General features: G+C 43.6%; 1 protein-coding gene across 2 annotated transcripts in view; it reads left to right on the top strand.

Annotated features, from left to right (window-relative positions):
- NFAT5 (nuclear factor of activated T cells 5) overlaps positions 1–20,217 on the top strand; it is a 66,181-nt gene continuing 45,964 nt past the window's right edge. Inside the window, exon 1 of one of the 2 annotated variants that reach the window (XM_083752086.1) lies at positions 1–314. In XM_083752086.1, the coding sequence (XP_083608212.1) occupies positions 86–314 (229 nt within the window). In that variant the 5' untranslated portion in view covers positions 1–85. Of the gene's footprint in view, positions 315–9,733; positions 10,666–20,217 lie in introns of those variants that run through there. The other variant, XM_083752088.1, reaches the window with a different exon arrangement.

Genomic DNA, 20,217 nt, shown 5'->3' with positions numbered 1-20,217 from the left:
CGGCCCGGACTGCGCAATAAATACCTGTTGCCGGGGCGGAGGGAAGGGCGCCACGCGGCTGAGCTCCTCCCCCCGGGGGAGACCGATGGTCCCCAGCTCCGCACGCGGCCGAGCAGAGGAGCGCGCGAGCCCCGAGCAGCTGAGACGCCCTTCTGCCCGTCCGTCGAGCAGGCTGGACCCGCGCAGGCGCCCCTGGCACGACGTGGCCGCCATGCGTTCCATGCTGGCCGACGAGAGCGCCTTCTGCGCTGCGCCGCTGCACGACTGGCCTTGGAGCGCCCTCGGAGGGAGAGCCGTCGCCGCCGCCCCCCCAGGTAAGCCGGCCCAGGGCTGGAGCGAGCAAGCCACGGAAAGAGCCTCTGGGCTCCAGCCCTTCCACCAAGGCAGCGCCTGCCTTTGCTTTGCGACGCCCGAAAGTCAGGCTGCTGGGTTCCAGCTAACCCAGTCTTGTCCACGCTCACCAGCAGCGGTTAACTTCTCCAGACTTCCGGGCACCGGCGAAAGTCTTCCCCAGTCCGGTCTGGATGGAGCCGGGGACCGCCTACGTGCACACCTCAGCCGCGGCCCTTCCTCGGAACAGTTTTTTCCAAGAAGAGCGCTTCCTGCTGTCAGAAGCGCTACTGCCCCCGAGGGAACGGCTCTGGGCCGCGGGAATTGCGGGGCGTTCCGTGCCCCTGGCCCACCGACGAGGTCCGCTCCCTCGAGTTTCCTTGGCTCAGCGCCGCTCCCACCCTCTCCCAAGCCCGAGTGCCTCGGAGAGGGCTGTAAAAGGAGACTCCCCGGGGGGGTTCCTGCTCTTCAGTCTGGGAGAGGGGGGGGGGTCATTGAAATGCCCTCCTCGGAGACTCCTTCGCCAAGCCACCCAAGGGGGCTCGACGTGACGCCTTTGCTCACGAAACGTGCCACCTAGCTTCTTGCTGGGCTAATTTAATGCGGGGTTAAAGACCAGCCAGATAGAGCGGCCAGGAGGAAACGCCAATGGATAAGGCTATCAAAATAGGAGGGGAGGGTGAGCAACGAGCAAAACCTGGCTCGAGTCGCCCTTAATAAAAGATCTTTGCAACTATAATGTTGTCTAGGACAAACTTTAGATTCAAACCCACTCCCACCCAAATCAAAAACATGTATCCATGAATGTCAGTTTTTTTCTTTTAGCAATGGGGTGCAGGTATATTTTAAAGTGCAGCAGCTCATCCATGAAGTGCCTTTACCCCAGCCACACACTATCCTCAACAAGAGTCCAAAAATGCAGGCAGTTGTGTAAAGACGCCCTTCTTTACAAAATTTAAGGAAGAGTAACTTATAGCACATGACAACTGCTGTCCAAGGCATATCTACCTGGAAGTCAGATTTGTTGAATATGGTTCTGACTGCAGGAGCCTTAGCAAAAGATCTTCAACCAGCAACTTTACGCTTTTAATTAGAAATGCAATCTTGCTAAGGAGTGCTATAGCCCTGCATGTCCTCAAGAGATTTGGTAGTTATGGCAATAGCATTTGATGGGAGTGGGGTCTGTGTGGTCCACCCCATTCTATTATATTCTGAAAGTCACTCTCCACACCCTACCAATCTAATAGCTTACCAGGGAGAGGATTGCGGGTTGGTGTTCTCTTTCACGCTAGCAAAACTGAACATTTTCCTGATATGTAGAGGAGGGAAATTCCAAGCCCTGACATTGTTTAAAATTTAGATGTAGCCAATGGCCTATGGAGCACCAAGTAGTTTCATAGTCAGGTTACCTGTTCAGGGGTGATTTTATCCACAGTGGAGTGACTGACATATGCATGGATTTCAGACCATTTTTGTAGTTGAATATTAGATCCTACAAAGCACATGTGGATAGTTCTTGAAGTATCATTTTTAACATAGCTGTAGCTAAACTTCAGAAGGTCATGGGGTAGAACAGATTTGATTTCTGGTCTCATCATTTGATTAATAATTGCAGCTTGATAGGACTGAGTTGTGAGTAATTGGAGTGCAAAAGTTATATGATGCTAGTCCTGTAATTTTTAATATGCTTTTATTTTTGGTTGGTTCAGAGGGACTGTCACAAACAAATGAGAGAGAGAACAGGCAGTGGGTATGTTGAGCTGAAAACCTTTTTTTTCCACATTATTCAGGGTTTCTGAAATATTCCATCATAGCTGCTATGTAACAACCAACAAAACCCCTAATTGAAAGAATTGCAGAATTAATTGAGACAATCTGGCACCTTATTTTATAATACCAGAATATTTCCAGGAACAACAAAGGCTGTAATAAGGGAGTACTATATAAAACAGCTTCTTCTCTAATCCCCTGCCTCCCAAATACATATTTCTCTCCTGTCTGTTCTGTCACCTGAATGCATTCTCTCAACCTTCAGAGCTTTTTCTAATAAAGGCAATGTCCTCAAACTCTTCTGTACGTGTCTGTTTGTATTCAACATTTTTTGGGGGGGAGGTGTGCACTGTGGCAACTTTCTTGATTCCTTAAGAGAAACAGGGGCACTTTTTACTATGACAAAGGTCCCTGTGCACCTCAACTTTGTATTTATTGCTAATCTGTAAGACATGGCTAGGAACAGCTGGTGCTATAACCTCAGACACAAGTACTAAGAAGTGTGTGAGCTCATGCAAAATATCTTATGAAGAGCTAGCAAGGCCTGGCATTTCCCTGTTTTGATGCTCAGGCTCAAAGACAGCCACTATGGTACAAGGACTGAGTGTAGAACTTTAGAGTGAGAAGACCTGGGTTCAAATCCTGGTTCAACCAAAAAGCTCACTCTCTGTCTAACCTACTTTGAGAGGGCCATTGTGAAAAGGGGATTGAAACTATGTGGCTGTGGTGTCAGCATTGTTTGTCTGCATATGCAACTCAAGGTCAGCTTCCTGGGGTGGCAGAGATTTTTTTTTATAGAGGGCAGCAATAAGTCCAAGAGATACATTCCAGAATTTGTTGCAACAAACTTGGGACACAGCCCTTGAATCATGTGTTACACCCCAGCATCCTCTTGCATGGTCAGTCTCACAGGACTATAGCAAAGATGAATGCTTGCAAAGGTGTTTCTCCAGTAAGTAAACAGCCGCGGCGGCGGCAGCAGCAACAAGAACAAGAACTTGGAAGAACTTTACCTTATGGGATGGCATACAAATATTGTTACTAAGTACAGTCATACCTCGGGATGAATACATTTCAGCTTAAATATTTTTGGGTTGCACTCCGCGGCAACCCAGAAGTAACAGAGCGCATTACTTCTGGGTTTCGTCGCTCGCACATGCGTAGATGCTCAAAATGATGTTATGCGCATGCACAGAAGTGGCGAGACGCGACCGCGCAGTCGTGTCTTACGTTCGCTTCAGGATGTGAACGGGGCTCCAGAACAGATCCCGTTTGCATCCAGAGGTACCACTGTAAATAATATCACATAGCTCAGTTTGTTAGAGCATGGTGCTGATAATGCCAAGGTTGCAGGTTTGATCCCTGTACGGGACAGCTGCATATTCCTGCATTGCAGGGGGTTGGACTAGATGATCCTTAGGGTCCCATCACACTCTACAATTCTATGATTATTTAATAAAAATAAAAGTTATTTTAATACAGGGTTGGTAGTTCACATGACCCAGCACAGAGTTAAATGGACAGTACCTGTCCCAATGAGCTTATGGTTTTAAGGCACAGGTTTCAACCTTTTTGGGTCCACGGCTCCCTTGACCAACTACATTCTTTCTGTGGCAACCTGTGGGGCTCAGGAGCCCAGTTATGTCACCCCTTGCCTGCCGAGCTGACAGCACCTCACCCTTTTTCAAACACCCTCCCTTGTGGAGTGTTCCCTCAGCCTCCTCTCTTCGCTCCTTGGGAGTCCTCTGGGGAGCCACTGCTGCTGACCCTGGTCCCAGAGCTAAAAGAGAGGTGCCTCCTCACAGTGCCCCACAGAGGCCTGGGAAGCACCCCCTGACCAGCCCCAGAGGCACCATTCACCTGGGGAGCTTGTAGCCAGGGCTGCTGCAACAAACAGCCACACAAGCCTTTGGGAGGCAGAGACCCAAGAAGGCACCAGAGGATAGAGGGAAGGAAAGAGGGACAGAGGCCCATAGCACCCCTGACCATTATTCAAGGGTGCCATGGCACACTGGTTGAAAAGCACTGGTTTAAGGCATCCTCCACCCAGGTATGCAAGAGGCATTAACACAGTTCAAGGACACCTTCCAGCTGAACACAGCTGGAAGGGGCCGTGGCTTGGGTGCTGTCCAAAGGGCCAGATGGAGGGTTGCATTTGGCCTCAAGGCCTGAGCTTCCTCACTTCTGATGTAGAGGCTGGCCTCTATTCAGAGGGGATATGGCATAGCTGTCAACATTTTCCGGTTTTTAAGGGAAATTCCCTTATTCCGAATAGGATTCCTCGCAAGAAAAGGGAAAAGGTGACAGCTATGGGATATGGTTCTACAGGAAGGGGGCTACCCCACAGAAGTTCCTCCTTCTGACCACCTCTGCAAATCACCGCATGACCAGGAGGGTCTTATCCAACAATCCTAGTGAGTGGGCAGGTTTGTATGGGAAAGAGGCGTTCCTCCAAGTAAGGCTGTCCGCTGAGGAAACCTTCCCTGGCTTGTGGGAGGACTTTCTTTGTGCAAGGGGCATATTGCACTAGCCTTGTGCAAGCAATTCCAGTCAGTGGGGAAGAGAGGAGGCCAAAGGCCCCAGTGTGGCTCATTTACTGCCTGCTTTTATATTGACTAGTGCTTCTGTTGCCACTTAAGGATTTTACTGTATGCTTTCCATGTCAGAACCAGGAACCAGGAAACCACAACTGGGGGTGTAAAAAGCAGTAAATGAGATCTTTAAAAGACTGTTGTTGCTGGTGGTGGTGGTGGTGGGGACCCGTCTTTATGGTATTACAAAACTTTTAAAGGCCTGCTTCAATAAAACACTGTTTAAAGGCAGCTGATAACGCTGTTGTAAGGAGAATATTGCCCTTGGTTAGGAAAATGGTATGCATTTCCACAGCTACTGTATAATGGACTGAGGCCAGCTGAAATAAATATACAGGGGGGGGGGCAGAGGTGATGGGATGGTGGCAGCTCTGGAGCATTACCTAGATGCACTGGAACATCAGAGAAAAGTCCCAGGGATATAGAATAAGAGAGAGCAAGAAAATGCAGCTATTTGAGGGTTTTATAAGCCACAGACAGGCTACAGAGCAAGGAAAGTGAAACTAGGGAAGAATTACCGTAGTTGGGTTATAAGCAGGGATAAAGGTTAGTAAGCCCAGTGGCAAGCCAGGAGAGCAAAAAGGAGAAGACGAAGTGCAGGTGTGGAAACCACTACCTTTGAGAAAATCTTAGGAGCTGTAGGTAGGAAAGGCTATGCTAAGAAAAGCAGGATAGCACACAGGTCCTGATGATATGGGTGCCTAAGCTCAACTGGTGAAAGTCCCACCAGGTGGTCCCTAACAAAAAGAGACAACCTGCAGCTCAAAGGATCCTGGGGACCTTAAGGAATACAATTATGACAGCAGTCTTTCTAAATCTGATACCCTCCACATGTTTTGGACAACAACTCCCATACTGGCTGGGACTTAGTAGTCCAAAGCATTGGGAGGGCACAAGTTTTGGGAAAGCTGGTCCAAGCTGTTCTAGGAAAATAGGGAAGGGAAATAGGAACTGGGGGGGGGGAGCATAGGTGGGTGGCAAGACAGAAGGAGGGGGAGAGAGTGAGAGAGAAGCGCTTCTGGGCACTTGAAAGGTATAGCACTAGCATCAGTTTTTGTACTTGACCAATTCAAAATTTAATTACATAAATTATTTCCTTGCTAGTGTGACACACCCACGGTAAAGGCACTTCCACATGTTGCACCTCAAAGTTAGAACACTAGCAGGGCTTTCAGTGCGGGTGCCACTGTTCTGTGGAACAGCATTTTTGTTGAGAGGCAACAGGTGCTCACTATCTGCACTTTTCCAGAAACTGGTGATATTTTTATTCTGACAAGCCTTCCCACCTGGATGAATACATCTCTGCCACAAGTGTCCATTTTGTATTTTTTTTTAATATTTGTTTTATTCTGTATATTAGCAAGATATATGTTTCATATATATATATATATATATATATATATATATATATATATATATACACACACACACACACATACACCATTTACAGATATGAAAGGCAATATAATAATAATAATGACAAATGGGAATAGTTCTGGTAGGCTGAATTTGGATTCCCTTGGTCTGAGGGTCCCCACACCTGCTTTAATTCCTCCCTCAGTGAGGGTTAAAAGACTGCTAAGGATCGTAAAATGGAAGCAGCATTTTGCATAAACGCATCTCTATTCCTGGAAGGCTCTTGACCGCTCATCACAAAAGAACTGACACCCCATTCTTCGCGTCAAGTTCTAGCAATAGAGAACACACAGTACTGTAGTAGGTGATCTCTATAGATGTAGGGTTTTTATAAAAAAGAAAAAATCACTGTACACAGAACTATAGCAGCAGCTCTTTGGGTTCTGCACAAAGGCATTGTTAGCTTTGTCTCACAGGTCCACCACTGTCCTTCCTCTAAGGATGCCACGAGGGGAAAAGGCGGCAACACAACAAAGGCCCTGCCAAGCTTAGCAACAAGTCAGGAAGTGCCAGCATGGCCTGGGGTCACCAGAGCACTTGACAGATGCACATTATTTTCCAATTACTATTGGAAAATAATCAACTGCCTCGCTCCAGCTAGTGGTATATTAAGGAAACACCTGCTTATTTTCTCCCCCCACAATTTGATTAAAATAACGACTGGCTTAAATTGTTAATTGGCTCATCCCAATTAATTTCCTGCCTTTTGTATAACATACATGCACTATTTCCATCATAAGGCAAACATTCAAGTTGCTCTTGGTTTTATCTTATATGTACTTGCTAATAATTATACAAATAGGATTGTAATGTTTTTGAAAAGCAATTAAAATGGAACAAAGGAAACTTTTCCTATTCTGAATCAGGTCATTGGTCCGTCTAGTTTAGTACTGTTTACACCAGGTGTGGTGTTTACACCTTTGGCCCTCCAGATGTTGCTGAACATTCAGCCCCAGTGAGTATGGCACATTTCCCTTACCTACTTAACAGTTTAGAATATCTTGGGGTTTTTAATGATAAAAAGTGATGTCTAACAGTCCAGTCCGGATCCTCATCAGCATGTTGAAATGGGTGTTTGGAACAGGGTTAGAAACATACAAGACTGGCATCCCTCATGGGAACATGGGAATGTCACTAATCTAAGACAATGTAAAATATTCCACAACAAAGATTAAAATGGCATTAAAAATGGACTCTCTAAACAGCTTTCAGGAGAAAGTAATGTCAGCAGTGTTAGAATGGCATCAAGTTGTTTTATTGTGCGTGCTGTAGCATTTGTTTCTTTCTCTCAGTTACAGACACAGTTTTTGTGTGTATGTCTAAGCTTAAGAACAAGTGATCGAGGATGAAGAGGAAAGCTGGGGAAAAATGCAGCCTCCCAAAGTGCGGAGGAGGCTGAGAAAAAGGGCAACAAAAATGAAAAGCCTTCTGAATGAAGGCAGATTGGAAAGATTGGATTTGTTTCTTTTAGAAAGAACAAGTGGGGTGGAGAGAATAATGGCATGAAGAAAACTGATTATCTCCTACAATCATGGGAACATTTGCAGAAAATGAATAATGGCAAAATTCACAACTGATAAGAAGAAATATTTTCCCTGTGGTACTTTACTGGAATGCAGTAGATTCATGGCTGTGTTGGGTGTAATTGAGGCCAAGGATTTGGTGAGGAAAAAGTAGATTCCAGAATGGCAAGAATCAAGACAGCTAGGAGACTTAACACATTCACATTTTAGATGGTTTGCATACCCACACGAACTTTTTCTGTACTCTGGAACTGAACTAGAAGTGCAGGAAATTAGGCAAAGGAGGTGCCTCTTGTCACACACAGAAAGTATGTGTGTGCACATGTGACTCAACCATACAGAGTATGTGGTTTGTAGTCATCTCCTGTCTGCGGTTTAAACAGACACAGACGAGGGCTGGCATAGCTGACGGCCTGGGGGAAGTTGGAATGCACATCCCCCTCACTTTCTCCAAAAGCCACTTCCTTCACCTGACAAGTGGTGGTGCTCATGATAGGAAACCTGTCTATATCCCTATTCTTGGCCACACACAATAGGATGGTTTGGACCTGATTTAATAATACTTGCATACCAAAGTAAACAATAGTATACAGTTGTTTTTCAGTGTTTGCACTATTCTTATTTCTTTTAAAAGAATTTACATACTGCTTATCATTTCAAAAATCTTTGAGCAGTTTGCTGTCTAAAACAAGCAATATTTTAAAACAAAACCACAACCTGAAACCAGTTAATCTGAAATATAAAAATACAGAAAGCATATAAAGAGAAAATAAAACAGAAATTCAGAAGATTCAGACATGTAGAACAGGGTCAAAAACATAAAACAATCACTGGTGATGGTGGAATATGGAGTCAACAACTGTCATGTTGTTTACCTGCATGAAGTATTACTCAAACCCAGTATGACAACTTCCACCTTCTTGATGGCTTGCCTGCATTTTTCAAAGTATCACCTGTCTCCAGTTGGGCCTCTCTATACATAAAGATCTTTAGTGAAGGCCATTCTCCAGGTTCTCTCTGCAGCGGTGTGATGGGTGGCTCTTGAGGAAAGGGCCTTCTCAGTGGTGGAGCCTTAGTTGCTGAAGGTCTCTCCAGAGAGGCTCACCTGTGAGTCATCTGGATGTCAGTTTAGCACCAAATACCTTTTTGTTTTCCATGACCTTTTAATGTTAGTCTATTTTATGTCTGCTGATGATTTTATGCTTTTGTTTTATTGCTTTTGCTGCCTTCTCTAAGTTATTTTAGGTTATAGGTCCATGTGTTTTATTGTACAGTACTGTATTCTGATCTTTGACTGTAGTCCACTCAAGGGCAGGGTAAGCTATTATGTAATCAATATGTTACTATTACTCCTTTACGTAGGCAACATACTGAGGAGATACACCTGGCTTTCCCCACTGTGAACTAATTGGGAGAGCCCCCCTTAATTATCCTATGGCTTCCGTGGTACAAGAGGGAACAGAAAACTCATAATTGTACATTCTGATTCTCAAGAACTTGCCTATTGAGAGTGGGGCCTCTGCACCTTTTCCCTCTAGTGCTTGCACTTCACCTCCTATCATTTTATAGTCTCCATGTTTCCTTTTAGGGTACACCTTTGCATACACAATGGCAGAGGCTGAAGCCCCAGGGGTTTTTTTGGTTTTTAAAATAAATTATAAGGACCTGAGATTCAGAAGGCAGGGGCAGGCAGAAGCCACTATATGAACACATTGCACTATAAGGCCATTTAAGCCCAGTGAAGCAACAGATCTCCGTGGTTTCCAACGGGAGTGGACGTTCCCAGTAATTTGCTACTTAATTATGATTTTTTTAACTGGGACTTCAGCCTCTGTCCTTGTGTATGCAAAGGTGGTGCTGCCTGCCACGGAGCAACCTTCCTTCACCGAAAACAGCCTTGTGGCGCCTTAAAGATAGATGGACTAGTGGAGCACAAATGGTCAGACAGCACAGGCTGCAAAAGCTTCTGCCATAATAAATGTGATATAGAACCACTCAAGGCAAGGGTGCTCAAAGGGAACACAGGACATTCGGTGTTTGGCGGTGGCGTAGCTGTTTTTCCCCTGCAGCCTAGAAAAGGGCAATACCCTTCTGAAAACTGACGCAGAAGTGGACCTCTTAATTCTTCCTCTCCTTAAATATTTCTGTCCCCATCTTTTGGTCAGTAGATGCGAAATAAATACAACGCACCAGTGATCAAGCACGTCAGTTAAAACAAAAGTAGCAATTACAAAAAAAAGCCGGCGACGACGGCACAGCCTACAGCTCTTCACTCTTCCTAAGAGATTGCCTTGACTCTTCTTTGCCCTCCCCCCCAATCTGAAAAGGAAGCTGTACAGCCACCTCCCTCCACTCTGACAAAGAGGCCTCTCTCTCGCGAATATCCCCTGTAGCGCAGGCGCAGAAACCACCCTCGAATTGACTGCGCGAGGCCCCTGTCCATACAAGAACTGGCACATGCGCATTAAAGCCGCCTCTGGTTCGTATACGCGAGAGGCTCGCATGCGTCGAAGGCTTGAGGGTACTTGTTTGCCGAGCACGGCGCAAACGCGCACAACGTCCATTTTGCGTCGCCTGTTGCCGCTGCCCCGCCGTCTCCCCCCCCCCCCCGCGGTCTGAGGCCTTGCGCATGCGCCTCCTTTTCCCGTTGGTTTTTGTGTTTTCCTCTCTCTTTTTCACCGTCGCCGTGGCTCGAGAGCCGGGCGACGCATGCGCAATGTCAACGGAGAGGGGGCGGTCCTGCTGGGCGACAGGCACCGAATTCCTGTCAGGAGCGGCGGTGGCTGAATAAGAGCCCGGCCCGCGCCTCCTCTGTCCCTGGTCCCGCCTCTCGCCGCCGCAGCACAGCCCCCTCCGCTCCCCTTGCCTGTGGTCAGCAACCGCTGCGGCGACCATCCGTCCGTGCCCCCCCGTCCCGCCCCCCACCGCCGCCACCTCCCCCCGGCCGGGCCGCGGAGCTGCGATGCCCTCGGACTTCATCTCTCTCCTCAGCGCCGACCTCGACCTCGAGTCCCCTAAGTCCCTCTACTCCAAGGGTGAGTCTCTGGTGGGCCTCAGGGGGGGCGGTGGGAGGAAAAGAGCGCCGCCGCGTTGCATCGACGACTCTGGACTCCGGAGCGGCCTCCTCGCTCGCTCGATCACCGTTGTTTCTCAGGAATTTGTCCCGACCCTGTGGGGCGTGTGCGAGAAGGAGGTCGCTCGGGAGGGACGGGGAGGGGCTGCTGCCCCCCCCCCCGCTCGACCAAGGTGAGGAAGGGGCGCAGTCGCCGTTAATAAGGTCACTTTTCGGGTGGGGGCGGGGCTGCGCTCTACACGTGCTCAGAGGCAGTGCCCCCTACTTTCATTCGCTGTCTATCAATTGCCAGATTAGCATCCTTCTTTTTGGCGGCGGTGGCGGTTCACAAGTAAGGTCCAAAACCCTCATGTTTCGTTGAACCGAGAGAGAGTTTCTAAATAGGGCCTCGTTCTCACTTTTATTCTTCTGAATTTCCCATCTGCTTCCGTTCCTTCCTGCCATCAATAGGTCTGTTTATTAGCTTGTTATGTTTCTATCCTACCTTTCTTTCAAGGAGCTCAAGGCACCCTACGTGGCCCTCCCCTCTCCATTTTAACATTTCAACTGCCCCAAAGATGCTTGAAGAGTTCCATGGCTGAATGTAGGTTGATGCCGCCTCTCCTTGTTCCTACTTCTGTAGATGAACAAATTGTGAAAAACAAATGATCATGAGTCTGTCGCAGCCAGCTATGGTATTGGGCCCAGTGTAGAATGCCACAGAGAGTTGGCCTGAAAATGCAGGAGTTAAGTGGGGAAGTCGTGTATGTTGGCCTCCTAGGAGGAAAGAGAGAGAAATGGTAGATTTTTTCTTTTTCCCTCACTTCACCTTGATCCTGGTAATCCCCTTGGTTCATCTTCTGAAGGAGCTCCAACAGGGAGAAAACAGGAAGCAAACATTGAAGTAAGGCTAGCAACCCTGTAAAATATTTTGCCCTCAAAATAATGGCCAGGGTCAACTAGCTTGCCACTCTGCCCTCCCTCCTTTACACCTATCACACAAGAGACACAAAGAGATAATTCAAAGGAAAACAGCAGTGTACTTATGGAAATCCAGCAGGTTGTTCTAACATGGTATGAGAAAAAGATATTATGTTAAAGTTCAGCTTGTACAACTAGATCATGACTTTTAAAAAAATATGTAAAAATATTGCAGTTGCCTCAAAGCAAACATTATAAACTCCCGAAACAGAGGGTTGATTCAACCCAGTTTCTCATTTTCTGCACAAAATGCAGGAGTTATTTCCATTCATGCCCCCAAGGAAAATAGGTCAGACTCTCCAATGGTCTTGTGAAATCTAGAGCGACAAAATAGGTTTGTTGGGTATTCAGACCAATGTTTCAGGTTTACTCAGTATATTTCTTCACAGCATTTCTTGCACTGTTAGACTAATATCTGAATGGGCCCTCAAGGCTAAAATAAATCAGTGTAATGAAAATATGGAGCCAGGGCAGCCAATGGCCCACTTGTATTCCTATAGGCCTTACTGTTATATTTATATGATGGGGTTAAATGTTCGCTTAAATTATGGATTTTCAACATGTGATTTGACACTTTTTTGTTCCGTTTTCGCAAAAGGGCAGGTCTGTGGTTCTTAAAATATGTGCAAGGGTATGGGCAGTTGCTGAGGTTGTCTGAGTGGGATTACAAAAGTTCTAATAATCTCTGCTTTCAGAGAAATGCAGCAGCTGTGTGAGTTATTGATTGACTTTTGCATTGAAGGGAAAAGAAGCATGACAAGTCTTTGAATGAAGTGTTTATTAAGCTTTCATTGGCTTCCTCAGCAGGATGGGATTTCTCCTGTTTTCTAGTATGAGAAGTAGGAACTATAGTTGGGCTTCCCTTGGCCTTGTCAATATTTGGAGCTTGTAGCGTGTTGGATGTGTCAACTGCTCCTTTAGCCAGGGCTGGCCTTGAAGATTCATTTCTGTGTGGATGACAGTGAACACAGCAATTGTTAGATTGTGGAAGAACGCTGGGGCCCAGGGACAGCAGATGCAGTTCTTGTTTGTGCTCTCCCGCTTTTTGGTAATAAACTAGAGGCATATGATTAAGGGGGATAGAAGAAAATTACTGAAAATATGGCCTAGTTAGTAATACTGACTTTTGTTGTCAAAATATGTCAAAAGTCTGTGTAAAATTTAGATTAGGAAAATTATCTAAAGCCTTTGATTATAACCAGTGCTTATTTTGTTTTCAATTTTCGTTCAATGTATAAACAAAAAAGTTAGTCAAGGATAGAAAAGAAAGGATTGAACATTCTGAAAGTGCTCAGATGAGAATGATTTCTTGTGAAAAACTAGTTTTGGACAGGACAGTGGTAAATAGTAATCCTGTCTCTCCTCTTCCCAGACCCAACAGACATTTCTTTAACAGTATAATACAATCATATACATTTCCCATCGAAAGTAAGTCCCATCATGTTCAATCGAGCTTACTTTACTCCCAAGAAAGTAAGTATAGAACTGCAGCTCAAAGTAGTGAAATTGGCAGTTGATTAGTGTACACTATCTAACTCTAGCTAATATGTTAACATTTTTATATACCTATTCAGAAACTAAAGAATAGGTTTGTTCTTTACTATGACAAAATAGGTATTTATTTATTTCAGAGTTTTAATATCCACCTTCTTCCAGAGCAGAGCTCAGGGCAACTTGCAACACAAAATAAAGTATAAACATGAATATAGGAAAATTATGCAAGACAAAACCATTCTAAAAACAACACTAAACTTCAAGTACAACTAACACAAACATCAAGTTCCAAAGACTTGGACAAATGGGTATGTTTTTACCTGCTGTTTCAAAGTAGCTGATGTGAAAGATTGTTGTATCTCTACAATTCTATTATCTCAATTGAGAAGGGTTCCATAAATCATAGAATGTAGAGTTGGAAGGGACCCTAAGGGTCATCTAGTCTAACCTCCTGCAATACAGGAATCTTTTGTTCAGCATGGGGCTCGAACCCACAACCCACCAGGGCTTTTTTTCCAGGGGGAACTCACAGGAACTCAGTTACGGCAGCTCTCTGGTGGGCACCATTGTCATTCCAAGTGAAAAGGAGAGGTGTTCATGGTGAGTTTTGGCACCTCTTTTTCTAGGAAAATAGCACTGGTTGGGATCATGAACAGAGACTCTACACCAGACCTTAATGCTTGGTGCTATTTAGCACTACTGTCCCAGTGTTATTGGTTTTACCAAAGAGTAGAAGAAACATTGGATACAACCTACTGTGCTTCAAAACTGCAGAGCGGTCACTCAAAATAAAGTGAACTTGGTCATCAAAGATAACTTAGCAGCATTGGAAGCATATGAATCTGTTATCTCAAACTATTTAGAAGGAGAAACTTTAAATCCTATTTGCAGACTGTAAAGAGATGGAAATTGTTTATGAAGCCGATGACTTATTTTCAGTGACTTAAATTTACATATTACCAACCCTTCATAAAGAGCCTTGTTATTTACTTTCATTTTTTATCCTTGCTGTTTTTATAGTAACACATCAGAAAAAGTTGCTTTAAATAATGAACAAATTAAAATAACCTCCTACCAATTAATCATCTAATGCTTTAGCTAATTGATCTACCCATTAAAGATGACTTCCTAAACTAAACTAAGATAAAACATTTTACGCTACCGTCACCTATTCTGTCATAGCTGAATCTTCACCAAGGAGAGGTTTCCTTGAGTTATCTGAGAGTTGTGAACATCACAATCTAAAATAGTTGGTATTTGTGGTTTTTTCCTTTGCATATTTATATTTCACCCTTGCTGTGGCAAATTGAATGCAGTTTCTAAAAGATCTTGGCAATTCACTTGTTGTTTTTGTGGAGTCAAATCTTTGTACTTATTATAGCAGGAGGGTTGCAGGCTCCTGATAAGGGTCAAAAGAGATGTGGCAGTAAGCCAAGACAAGAAATTGCTTTGATTGGAATGTGTTTGCCTTGTCTGTAATAGTAGAAAGTAAACTAAACTATGTGTATAGTACTATGTTTTACACTTGGTGTTCTTGGATGGATATTATTATTATTATTATTATTATTATTATTATTATTATTATTATTATTAAATGCTATATGCCTGCAGTGTATTAATTTACTGTACCCAGGAAACTTAGTGTGATCTTCTGCATGCTTACTCCGCAGTAAGTCCCACCATGTCTTGTAGAATTGCTGCCTTGGTATATGTGTCAGCTCTGTGTGTGTGTGTGTGTGTGTGTGTGTGTGTGTGTGTGTGTGTGTGTGTGTGTGTTTTACTCTTATGCAGTGGCAACAGTTCCTAGTAACTTCATTGGTTCTTGCTGATTCAGTCATGGTTATTGTAGTGGTGGTTTGAAATCTACCATTATCATTCTAGAGTAACTACTTTCGTTGGTCTTTTGCATAGGTCTTAGAATCATAGAATTGTAGAGTTGGAAGTGACCCTGAGGGTCATCTAGTCGAACCCCCTGCAGTGCAGGAATCTCAACTAAAGCATCCATGACAGATGACCACCCAACCCAACCACTGCTTAAAAGCCTCCAATGAAGGAGAGTCCACCTCCTTTTGAAGGAGTCCTTTCCACTGTCAAACAGCTTTTCCTGATGTTTAGTTCAGATCTCCTTTCTTGTAACTTGAATCCATTGGACTGGGTCCTAGCTTCTGGAACAGGAGAAAACAAGCTTGCTCCATCTTCCATGTGACAGCCCATTAGATATTTGAAAATGGCTATCATATCTCCTCAGTCTCTTCTTTTCTGGTGAATAACTTTATTTGCTTATTTTGAGGCATTTTAGAATGTTCTCTTACTTTTTTCTTTTTAAAAGTATGCTGATTTATAATCAATGATTATAAATGTCAAAGGTCTTTATTTTATTTTAAACCTGTTGTAGTCTAAGCAGTTATTTTTCAATTCTTGTTGGCTAGACCAGCGTTTTCCGAATGTGGTCCCCTTCCAATCTTGTTTCCTTCTTGTGCCCCCACAATAAGTTTTTTTTTTTTAAAAAAAATCACTACAAATATGATGTTCTGCCCCCCAACAAATCCTACTGGTAGAAAGGTAGCTCTTTAAATGTTTTGTTTGTGAATAGAACACGTTTTAGTTATATTTTTTTACAAAATACAATTACATAAAATGATAGGATTGTTGAAGGAGAAAAACATAGAATCATAGAGCTGGAAGGGACCCCAGGGTCATCTTTCAAGTGCAACTCCATGCAATGTAGGAATCTCCGCTAAAGCATCCATGACAGATGGCCATCCATCCTCTGTTTAGAAACCTCCAAGGAAGGAGTGTCCAGAACATCCCAAGGGAGATCCACCTTCCATGTATTACAAAAATAAACACTTATTTGACCCCAGTTATTTGACACAGAGGGGGAAACCTATAGATACAGTTCAAAAGAAACACAAGGATTGCTGTATATACAGTATGGGAGAGTTTTAAAAAGCAAGTGGTCCTCATTGACCTGGTGCAAAAAGATCTTGTTATCCTGAGGGGCCCCTGGTGATAGCACACTATAATCCTCCACACCCTTACCTGGGAGTAAGGCCCACTGAACTCAGTGTGGCTTTCTTCTGAGTAGACGCTTAGTTATTTACTAGATGCAAGTCAGTAGCACCAGATGACCCCGCTCGGCTAGGCACTGGGGTGGATTTCACCCTGCACCTTGTAGAGCCATGCCAACACTGCTGACAGGCCCTGTACCCCTCAGCAGCATCTGAAGGCCCTGATCCACTAGGCGCTGGGGTGGATTGCACCCTGCACCTTGCAGAGTCAGGCCCAAGCTGCCACTGGGCCCAGCACTGGCAGCAGGGTGAAATCCACCCCAGTCTTACCCATTGCCACTCCACCACTGCAGTTTTCTGACCTGGGGGTTCTGGATCATGGGCTCTACTGGTCTAAATGGGAACCTCAGCGATCGTCCTCTCCCACTGGAAACAAACCAGGACACGCACGTGGCAAAAAGGAGCATTAGGCCCTGGTGGGGCACCCACATACCCGCTTGTGATTGGCCAAGCAGATAGCCAGCCAATCAGATTTTAAAAAATGATTCCCCCCCTTCACTTCTCACTTCCCTCTGTGGCCCCCTTAGCCTCATGCTGTGGCCCCATTTATGTGATCTTCACCTGTGGCCCCCCTGAAATATCCTGGGGAGTCCCATATAGCCCCCAGTTAGGAAAATCTGGGCTAGACTGTTCTCAATTAGCAAACATTATAATATTCTTACACTTTACTGTTTCTTCATTGTACTGTCTTCATTAGCAGCCATTTCACCTGCACCCAGCAAGTGAAAAGTGACACAGCCAATTGGCTGGGGCCAAGTACGGTATAACTTGGCTCCTCCTGTCTTAGAACTGTCTCCTTTAGGGAACATTCTACCTAATCATTATGACAATTCTAAAACTGTATGTATGAATTGTTTCTAAATTTGCTTATTTTTCTCCTCTCTTCCAATGATTTTTGTTATCATGTCTGTTAATTATAAACCTATAGGCAGAGCCTATGGCTTTTGATTTTTGTACAGTGTCTAGAATTTTAGGTGCTTTTAAATAAGAATTGTAATAAAACACAGGATTCTGAATATACATGAATTATTTTCACGATCAATCATTTAACTAAACGGTTTTCTGAGTCCATGCAGCAGCTTTTGTTTTAGTCAAGTCTTGAGATAATAAAAATTACTGATTTCAAATCTGGTAAGGAGTATGACAGCTGCCTTACAAGGTGGATGGCAGGCTTCCTTCTCCCCTGCAGTAACACCAGAAATCAGAGTAATCTCTTCTTACTTGTAAAGTTTAAACTCTTAAAATTTTAGAAGCGTTGTAACATCTTCATTACTTTTATACAGAATATTTTTGTTCATTAGCAGGGGTGATGGGTACTTGCAAAGACCCATAGAAACAAAGATATGTATATGTATATGTATACTGTTATATACAGTATGTACAAGAATACAAGTTTTCATAATGTATTTTTGGGCGTCTCCGGTGAAATTTAAAGAAGAAAACTTAATAGAAAAAGAAAAAGAAAGATCTGTTCATTCTTGTAATTGTTTATAAATTGTAGCTCCCAGGCAAGTACTTCACGAATTTTCCTTAATTATAATAGTTGAAGTCAAGAGAGAGTGAGTACTACCATTTTCTTGATCTTGTTTATCCTCTTAGTCAACTTTGACATATTTGGTATATTGAACTGAATTCATTGCAGGCTGTAGCTAGCATATTGTAGCTCTCCTATATTCTAAATTGCTTACAGGGTGTGTTAAGAATGATTACATTTGAGAGGTCTATACATCTTGCCTCTGCTGTTTTGGTTGAATCTAGTTTGTAACTGAGTTGTATTGTCCTGTGGGCCCTGGATTTCTCTGGGGTGAATAAATACTTAAGGACAGTTGGGATCAATTTTCTGTCCCACATAGATTCCTTACTCATTGAAATTAATGGAACTAATATCTATTAATTTGAGTAGGTCTCCTCTGAGTAGAACTAGCATTGCCTACAACCCCTTGTTTCTTTAAAAAGTAAAAAGCCTAGCTGATGGAAATAGATAAAGAAACTTGCTTGTAAATATTGCTGTTTTGGGAGATGCATGGTATAAGGTTCACTGACTGAAGTTCTAACCAACATCTTGTATCAGGATAAACTCCATCTTGAGTGTAAACTTCAGATTATGAGCCATTATTCTGTTGCAGCAAAAACAGACTCCCGTAGTACCTTAAAGATTTAGCAGATTTATTTATGAAAGCTTATGTAATAATAAATTTATTAGTCTTAAAGTGCTACAGGTCTATTCTTTTTCTGACCCGTTCCTGCAATTTCTCCAAGCTTGCTGGTGCTTTTATTTCTTTGCATACTATTGCTTTTCACAAACAACAGTCAAAAATTAATTCCACAGCAAATAGTAGTTCTTGTAACACTATGGTTGATTTTTTTAAAAAAATAATAGTTTTAAAGATTAATAAAGCTACACCACTGTATCCATGGTCATCATTAGCCAGCTAAAAGTCTTGACATAACAGGAAAGTTACATTGATAGACTTGTTAACGTAGGCTGTGTTTACTACAGAACAGGACACTGTAACCTGGCAAGGACTGAGCAGTAGTAAATGCTATTAATAGGCATCTGTGCTGAGAAGCACAAATTGCAGAATGTGGTGAGGACCTATGGTTGTATCCAACTAAATCCTACTCAGGAGCACACCCATTGAAATTAATGAACCTAAGTTTGTTGTGCCAATTAACTTCAAGGATCTACTCTGAGTAGCATTGGATACCTGTCCTGGTCTTTATGAGAATTTTCGCCTCTCTTCTGTTCCAGCATCCATAGTGGTGAAGGAAAAACTGGTGTGCTGGAATTGCTAGAGAGCAAAAGGGTCTTGGATAGGGTTCTAGTGGTTGGTTAATAGATGCTTTCAAGTGGCACTGGGCTTCTTGTTCTCTCAAGTTTAAAACTGGCAAATGAAATCCCTCTGAGAGTTGCTGTCTGGCTGTTCCATTATTAGCCCAGCCCAAAGGCAAAACAGTGGTTTGGACAAAAGCATTTGTGGCTTTGTAGGGGCCAAATATGAACATATTTGTTGTTCATAGGGGGAGCAGACTTGGGCTTTTAGTGGCCTCGCTTCACTGAACAGGGCTCTAGCATATAACTAGAGACCTTATAAGGAGACCATATAACCCCAGTCCTGAAAGATCTACAGTATACCTGAAGGAGCGTCTCTGCCCCCATCGTTCAGCCCAGACATTCCCTCGCTGAAAGAAGTGAGGTTACAGGGAACCAGACAGAGGGCCTTCTCAATAGTGGTGCCCGCCCTGTGGAACGCCCTCCTATCAGATGTCAAAGAAACAAACACTATCTGACTTTTAGAAGACATCTGAAGGCAGCCCTGTTTAGGGAAGTTTTTAATGTTTGATGTTTTATTGTGTTTTTAATATTCTGTTGGGAGCTGCCCAGAGTGGCTGGGGAAACCCAGCCAGATGGGTGGTGTATAAATTATTATTATTATTATTATTATTATTATTATTATTATTATAGCACCTAATCCATGCTGCTTCTCCATTTCCCTCTTACTTTGTTTCCATTTTTTATCCCAGCTGTTATTGCTAGATTTTTTTTAAAACAGAATTTAAAATGATTTTTCAAACAATTGGCTTCTAATCACAGTAGCAGTGAAGCCTCAGTTGTAATACTAGGTAGGGTACTTCCAATATTCACAGCTGAGTAAAAATAATTGTGCATGGTGCAGAGAAGAACTATAAAAATGTGTCAAGGGCTAGGAATTTCTAGTATGAAAATTTTGAGGTTGTTAGTCTGTTCAGCATATCATAAGATGGGGTAAAGGTTAATCCCCTTAGGTTTTAAAAGCTTCCACTGATGTACTGCTTTTCTTCTGCGCCTTTTCATGTGCCTAGTATGTATTTAGTTGGAACAGTATAGCACATTCCAGTGTTAGCTTTGTTTGTTCCAACTAACACTCTTGAGTAAACATTCAAGTATCTGTAAAAACCTTATACATACTAGGGTGTGTTAATAGTAAACCATGTCTTCCTACATAAGC

This window comes from Podarcis gaigeae (genome assembly GCF_964106915.1).
Source record: "Podarcis gaigeae genome assembly, chromosome: 8".
NCBI lineage: Eukaryota > Metazoa > Chordata > Lepidosauria > Squamata > Lacertidae > Podarcis > Podarcis gaigeae.
Note: the sequence above shows the minus strand (reverse complement) of the source record. Positions and strands in the feature narration are given on the sequence as shown.